General features: G+C 42.2%; 1 protein-coding gene across 1 annotated transcript; it reads left to right on the forward strand.

Annotated features, from left to right (window-relative positions):
- The first annotated feature begins 3,554 nt into the window (after positions 1-3,554).
- Positions 3,555-8,505, forward strand: LOC113576893 (serine protease 23). The gene is made up of 2 exons (XM_027009245.2): positions 3,555-5,071; positions 6,468-8,505. Exon 2 carries the CDS (start codon positions 6,482-6,484, stop codon positions 7,622-7,624), a length of 1,143 nt encoding a protein of 380 aa, XP_026865046.1. The 5' UTR covers positions 3,555-5,071; positions 6,468-6,481; the 3' UTR covers positions 7,625-8,505.
- Positions 8,506-8,542: the final 37 nt, after the last annotated feature.

The raw sequence follows: 8,542 nt of genomic DNA on the forward strand, positions 1-8,542 counted from the left end.
TTCAATATGCAACCTGTCAATATGCTAAGTCACAGCTGCATATCCAAAAAGACACAGCTGGGATGAAATGCAGACAATGAACTGGTTGTACTTCCTATATCAAAAGGACAGCTTTCTGTGACTTGTATGTCCATTCCATGTGGTATTTACCCCCTTTAGCTTGCAAGTCTGGTGTGACATTATAATAGATCCATTCAAAAGGACATGCATGAATGTACAAGATATTCAGGCCCTTTTGTCATTGCTTTGTATCTCCTTATCATTTTTCACTTAGTATACTTTACAATCACATTACACCTAAACTTTAATGACTGACTAAATATCACTGCATATGCCACTCCAAATCCCCACTGCACGCATTTCCTGGGGGAACCACTGGCATGTATTTTTATCAGCAAGAGAGGACGGAAAGCCTTAAAACCAAATAATGATCATCCAATGAAGCTTGGTGTGCATCCTGTTTTTATGTCGCTGGGAAACACGCAGTGTTTCAGAAAGTTCCATGAATATTAGTCATAGCTGGAGTCAGAGGAAAGGTCAGGTGTGGTAACTTTTTAGGGGGTAAAAGGCTGTTAATAAAAATCAGCAGACCTTCAGATAGCTAAAGTGATTTGGTAACTGCCATGAGATGACAATTGTCAAGAAAATTTCCCATATGTTTCAGTGGGGTCTTTAATATGTTCCAGAGTTCGCAATCAATGGCAACTGTTTTCTGAAACTGAGAGCACCCGGATCATAGCAAACAAGCCCTGCAATGGTAAATACACAAACTGACATTCTCTGTAGCTTGACATGCAGCCACATTGACTGAATGAGTTAACTGCAATCATTTGATCATGGGGAGGGCTTTCACATGCTTTTGGACCGCACGACATGAAGAGCACACAGATCCCAGTGTGCCTTGTCCCGGTGGACTGCAGGGCACTTCCACAAGTGAACCGCACGATGAACATGCCCAAGGCAGCGTGCCCAAGTCAGAGTGCCTGAGGAAGGGGGCCCAAGTCAGTGTGTGCCATGATCCAAACACGCTTCTTAACCAGCCCTTGTTTTTCTGTGCAGAGCTTTAGATGACTCACTGCCCCACCCAAACAACTGTAGCCTCTGCATCTCAGGAGCCCATACCCATTCTGTCTGCACAGCTGTGTTGTGCATATAAAAAAATGTAAATTTGACAGTAGCACATTTAGCCAGAAGACCATCCTAGCATTAGTGCATCCTTTCAGTGCAAGCATTCAAGAGTTTAGCCATATTAACAAAGCTGGTCAATCTTGTGTGAAGTTTCATAAATTTCACAGTAGGAAAATATCAGTTAGATTAACTCCTACAGTCTGATGAGCTCCCACAGTTAGGTTAGGTAAGATGTGTACAGATTGGGTTAGATGCTTCCCTTCCTGGTGTGCTAGCACAGAAATGTTAATTCAGCATGTTAACTGAATTGTCAGTGTAAAATTCACAGACACATCAACAGGATCCCACCTGCACAACGAGACACACCCTGTTTGGATTTTTCTTTTTATATTTCTTTCTTTTTTTTTTTTTTGAGGGGAGGGGGGATAATTAGCATATTTACAAAACAGGCATCAAATACCAATGAGATGAGTGATAAGTCTGCAGGTATTTTGGCCTTGTCCATAAAAAATAAATGATATTTTAATCAAATGACATTTGATTTGATTTCCCAAATGTTCTCAGAGCACATTATGCTATCTTCCAATGTAGAACTAAAGGCATTTAAAACTGATCTAAATGTACAAGGTACACAAAAACACCAAGTGAAGACTAAGAGTAAATACCCTGTTTATATGGCTAGATCAGAATAATGTAATGCATTCATTCTAACATTGCTTCCCTCTCAAACAAGGGACATTTATTTAAAGTTTATTTTACTTCATTCTCCCCCAGAATACATATCTGTACAGGAAAATATGAACCTGAGGTGGTCTCTTAAGCTATCCTAAATGTTTTTTTGTGAGTTTTGTTTTGGGATACAAATTTGGCAGAGATATAGTTTTCCATCCTTGGCCTGCATTCCTCTGAATTTCATAGAGCTTCCTTTTTTCCATGGGGCCTCTGTGATCCTTTTGTGGTTCCACAGATCCAGTTATTTTGATTGAGACAGCTGTGATATCACCAGGACCCCGGCCAGGGTCAGCTAAAGCCAGCTAAAAACATATAGGGAATATTACGGATGGGAGGCTGAAATTAGATGGTTAGAATTTGAAGAAGAATACACAAAAAAAAAAAAAATCCCCCAATTAACCAGGGCAATACTCTGGAGAATGTCTGTTTCCTGGGCGATGACTGCCATTCCTCTAAAACAAATGGATTCTTTCATAACAAACTCCAAACAAAGTGCATCTGTGCTATGGCACCAACACATATAAAGGAAATTCCCTAACATTATCTTAGTCAGATGCTCTCTTACGAAGTCTGAAATGCAGTTAACTCTAAGCACACAGCACATGTAACTGGCTGAGCCAGCAACTAAATGCACAGCTTTGTCCAATCATCACTGCCAGAAGACAATGACCTATGGCAAAACTATGATGACTAACTGTTTTAATTACTGTTTCCATATGTTTTGTGTGAAAAAATGACCAGCATTCCAGGCCTGCCTGTAGCAACATAAAAGCCAAAGAAGGATAGGAAAAGATGCAGTGAACGTGATGAGAAAGCTCTTGGTGGACATCCAAGGCTTGAGCAAGCCCAAAATATTCTCCAACAAGCCCTAAGAACTGCATGTCTCTCTCAGTTAATCAGATGTGTGCTTTACTCATTTCCAAGAAAGCTTGTCTTGACAGCCACCATTCCTCTGCAAACATGACTCCTTAACCTGCAGTGGTATCAGATTGTTTGCGGAAAGTGTGCATCTTGTTTCCCAATCTGAATTGATTCTGCTTGGATAGCATCCTGACTGAGTCAACACCCTTTGCTTTCACTAGGAAAGGATGCATTCCTGAACCCACATCTTGAGCCCCAATAGTTTTCAGAGCTCTGGCAGGTGCATGTTATCACAGAGAGATTGCTTTTCCCTTCACCCTTCCCCCCCTCCACCTAGAGAAGCTGCTTTGTGGAACCTGCCTGCTATTGAGCACGCAATCCACACTTGAGGATTCTTAGGCTCTCCCAGATGGACCTGACTCATAACATGACTCATGGGAGGGGCAGATTTTTCAGGTTCATCCAACATGTCTGACCCTGCACACAGAGCAAGAGACACAAAGAGAGCAATTTCATGGGATATGTGAAGAATTTCTCATATAACCAGACGTTTATCATCCCAGCACAATCCTGCTGATTAACGGGCTTTATGAGGTATAGAGAGCTGTCTGATGCTCAGTTCTGTGGGCTGTTCTAATTGCTCCCCCAATTGAGAACTTGATCCCCTCTTATTTTTTTCTTACAAAATACTGACAATAAATACTCCTCTTTTCAAAGATTTATTCAGTTATATCATTGCTACTAATTTAGCATAATCTACAAAAACTGGTAGTAACTACGAAAAATGTAACAGATTTGTAGGAAGAATGGTACTGTTTTGGAAGTACACACTGAAATTCCTGTGACACAAACCCTTATCAATAAAGGTCTCATCCTAAAAGAAAATGTAACACAGTTACATTCAATTCTAATTCAGAAATGCATTTACTCTTTAAAAAAGTATCAATATAGGAAACTATGGAAAGCATTTTAGTTTTGAAAATGTAAAAAACAACAAGAGAGGCCATGATTAGTTACAAATAATTTCTTAATAAACAGAGGGAAATGAATATGTCAGCAAAACTACTCCTTCACACTGATCTAAGACCTTTCTTTTAGTCTTATTTCTATTCAAATGACCAGAAAATCTAACTACAGATGGATTTGTGTAAGGCAGCTTGTATGAACACCAAGACATTCAGGCCATGAAATGCGGAGACACTAAGGCTGGATGGAGTAGGTGGGTGACAATGCAAACTTGCAGTCTTCAATGCTGCCATGGCGACCAAGCCAACAGTCCAAAACAGACTGGTCTTTCATGTGATCATGGTTACGCCCACCAGTGGACTGGGGTTAATGTCAAGATCAGGGTGTAGGAATCGCTGTCATTTTTTCTGTCCTCTTCCTGTTTGTGTTTTTCTTGTCTAATGTCACAGCCAGCTTGTTCCCTGCGTTTTGTTGCACTGATTTCACTGAAGACGCATATCCGATTTTATCAAATCCCTCGGTGAAGGCATTTTCCAATCACAATGTTTTGTACCTGACTTCATTTATTGCGTTCACCGTTTCCCCGAAGCACTGTATATCAAAACTACAAACTGGCTTGGAAACATGTCAAAACATCCTTTCAGTTATGCAAAGACCTAAAGTAAATTCCCTAAGGACATATTGCGTGCCGTTGATGCTTAGACACAGAACATAGATCTAAATATGAAGCTCTAAAATTTGTGACAGTGAGAAACTTTCATTTTCTTAGAACACTCATCGTCCCTTGATAATGTTAGGATTAAATAATAATCCAGCCAGTTGTAATATGTTCAAAATAAATGTAATAAATTTCTAATTATATTTTTTTGTTTTTTCCTTCTGCAAACACATACCTTGTTGCTTTTCCGAATTACTGTATTTCCCCTTCACAAACAAAAAGAGCCTGCATGCGTATAAAAAACCCCCCAAAAAAACAAACAAAAAACGTGCATACAAGCAGGAAAAGAAATAAAACGCCAAGCACCACTTCAAGAAAGCAGCAGTCCGGCTAGTCGCGTGAGACGCAGGCTGTGCGAAGTGTTCGTTATTCGCTGTCACGTGGTCGCGTTGAACCCTAAAGATGTGGTCTGCGACTCTGCTGGTCGACCATCTGGATTACGCTGCTCATGGACTCGGGTGGACTTAAGATCCGCGAGTTTCTGGGAGTTTCTATGGGGACATTTAACGAGATGAGTTCCGAGGAAGGACGGAGAAAAGATAACCTGAAGTGTCTATCCTACTGCTCTGTTCTTTAAGTGGATTTTCCAAATATTTTCTCGTGCCGCCTCAGTGACACCTGCTCGCCGACCTCTCATTGATCCGCTCTAACTCCTGATACCTACAGGTGACAATAGTGATTAACACTTCCTCATAGACTACGCAACACAGAACTTGTGTGTTGTAAGAGTTTGCGTAGTTATTTAACCAACGCAGGTTTTATTTGTTTTATGAGCAGGAGTCTTCTGACATTTCGTCTGAAATTGGCTGAAGCAGCAGAAACAGCTGTTTCAGCACTGGCATATGATGTTGAGAGTCGGTCAAATTCATAGGCTAACTTACTATGTATGAAGGTCGTGTCCATCTCTCTAAGATTGTATTACTTTTTAAAATTAGAGCAGAGTGTGGTGTGAGAAATGATATGTTCATTGGTCACAGTATCTGAGTATTACGATGTACGTCTGTTCATTCTTATTGTTGAAGGCGTTGAGTTAAAAACCATACTACCCCGATACTCTTAATTAAACCTTGTTTATATATATATATATATATTTGTGTGTGTGTGTGTGTGTGTGTGTGTGTGTGTGTGTTTAAATAATATGTTTAAATATGGCTCTATACAGAATATGGTTCTATGTTGTTATTGACTACTCTTGTATTTAGAGGTCTGTGTTAGACTGTAACTTTCCTGTATACAGCTTGTGATACTTCCAGAAAAGCTAGTATGAGAATTGACTTTGGATCTAAAATGCCTGTTTGCAGATATAATCCTGTCCTGCTGAATAATCACTTTCATGTAACTACTGCAAGCAGACCACCCTAAAAGGGACAGTCCAAGGTCTTTCATTCTCTGACTTACACTAGAAGTAGGCGTAGAATATGCAGTTTCCAAACCCCCACATGAGTACAACATTTCCATCCTCTGGAGCTATCCATGTGGTACCATGTAGACGTGAATAACTTGACCTGAGATTTCTGGCAGATAATGAGGATTTTATTTTGGATTTAGTTACTTCTTAATTTATTGCTACTGCTCCTGCCTGAAAGCCAGCAAATATTGTATAAGTGGTGAAATTCCAACCCAGCTCAAAATGCCAAGCTGACCACTGGTCCCCAGTGTCACAATAGTCCAGTAGCTAAAAATACCACGGTACTCAGTCAGTACCATATTTTATCAGTCTCGCCAAGCCAGCACAGACACTGATTTAAGAGGGAAGTGTTAAGCATTCACTTTAGTTAATAATGTATGAATAGCTTATTAAGAGTGTAGTGTATTCAGACAAGCAGGGGCAGTGGTTTTAATGTCCCACAAGACCTTTTCCAAGTTAAAGACCATTGTTCCTCAGTTTGAAATTGAGGTTAAATAACAGCAGGTCTTTTGAATTCAGACAGAAAGGCCCAAGAACTCTGGCTTTTGAGCTTGTTTAAACATTGATGTTATAAAGTAAACAGGAAAACAAGACTGCACTCCTCAGAACAAAAGCTCATTTTCTCCTCCCCATTTGCCTCCGTAACTCCCACAGGTGCAGCCACCACTATGGCACCTCCACATCCCCCTGACCTCCGCCTCACCCTCCTCCTGTTTCTGCATGTCTGGCTTGGCTCCCCCCAGAGGCCACAGTGGCCTCTGCAGCGTGTGCCTGTGGTCCTTCCCCAGCACATTGAGGAGCGACCACCCCCTCACTTCCTTGCACCGGCGCATCTGGACGTGACCTCCTCCTGCAGCCCTGAGTGTCACAAGCAGGCTCCAACCCCTACATACTGGGACCTGCGGCACTTCCTGTCCTACGAGACCCTGCACTCCAGTGGCCAGCTGACTGAGACAGTCGTGGGAATCTATGGTTTCAACCCAAACACCCTCCACGAGGGCCCCGCTGTGCAGCAAGGGCGGTCCCGGGCCAAGCGCCAGATCTTTGGGCCTGACGGGCGCTTCAGCATCGTGGGTCAGGACTTCCTGTTGAACTACCCCTTCTCAACTGCAGTGAAACTGTCCACTGGATGCTCAGGCACATTGGTAGGTGATCGGCACGTCCTCACGGCAGCCCACTGTTTGCATGATGGGAAAAACTACGTGAAGGGTGCGCAGAGGCTGCGCGTTGGTTTCCTGAAGCCGCGGCAGAAAGACTCCCAAGTGAACAACAGCACGGGCAAGCTGAAATCTCCTGCCCAAGAGAAGATGAAGTTCCAGTGGATCCGAGTGAAGCGCACACATGTGCCCAAGGGCTGGATCAAGGGCAACGCCAACGACATTGGCATGGACTATGATTACGCCCTCCTGGAGCTAAAGAAAGCTCACAAGCGCCAGCACATGAAGCTGGGGGTCAGCCCTGCTGCCAAACAGCTCCCCGGCAAACGTGTGCAGTTCTCTGGCTTCGACAACGACCGTCCAGGCCAGCTGGTGTACCGCTTCTGCAAGGCCGGGGACGAGACCTACGACCTACTCTATCAGCAGTGTGATGCCCAGCCTGGCGCTAGTGGCTCTGGGGTCTACGCACGCATGTGGGACCGCAGGCGGCGCCGCTGGGAGCGGAAGGTGATTGGAGTCTTCTCGGGACACCAGTGGGTGGACCTCAATGGTTCCCCCCAAGAGTTCAACGTGGCAGTGCGCATCACTCCCCTCAAATATGCCCAGATCTGCTACTGGATCAAAGGGAACTATGTGAACTGCAGAGAAGGCTAAACTAATGCTAAAGTGTTATTCCTCCTCCAAGTGCATCTGTTAGATTCATTCAAACAGAAGTTAATGATCATTAATACACTGTATGTAAACACTGAAAAAGGAACATGGAAAACCCCATTCATATATAAATGTACATTTCCTAGTTATGCTAATTTCTACCAATTCATATATCTAGTTACTTTTCTTAACAAAAAGTTTGCACGGTCTTATTTAGCTTGGAGCATCCTTTTCCATAGTCTACATCCAACTTTAGTTTGTATTTGCCAAGACAGCAAGCAAAAATATAGTTTGTTTATTATGACCAAATTGCAAAAGCCACATGAAAATCACAGCACCACTCTTGACAGTACCACGTGCTTATCAGTCTGCAGACCTCTTCTATTGAAAGCACTGAAGCAATTCTGTGGACACTAAGCCTTTGTAACATACTGTGTATTTCTGTGATTTACTGCATTTAACCAAATGTGATCTCTAATGGTTACATACAGATGTTACACATGCATGGGTCTTTACTGTATATAACCTGTGTCCATGCGAGTGTCTTTTTGTATTGTTACCCCCCTCTAGTGGTCAAAGACAGTTCTTTATAGGATGGTCACCACACAACACTGGTTCTACCAGCTGTTGGTGAATGGATGCTGCCCATATACATGATCATAGATCTGCTTAGTATCTTTGATATAAGGTTTGGAGATGGTGCTGATACTAGATCACTGTACAATGGCAAAAATAAGTATTTAAGTATATAGATCGAGGCGACTCATTAGCGCTGAAGCACTTTGAATTTATATTGCTATTTTCAATGTCATTAATAGCTTTTGATAGCAAGTTACACTGTACTATAAACACATTAAATACACTTGAATAAGATTGTGCCATAACATGTCTCTGAGTATTTTAAACATGTTTTGTTTTTTG

Source organism: Electrophorus electricus, chromosome 16 (genome assembly GCF_013358815.1).
Source record: "Electrophorus electricus isolate fEleEle1 chromosome 16, fEleEle1.pri, whole genome shotgun sequence".
NCBI classification, from domain to species: Eukaryota; Metazoa; Chordata; class Actinopteri; order Gymnotiformes; family Gymnotidae; genus Electrophorus; species Electrophorus electricus.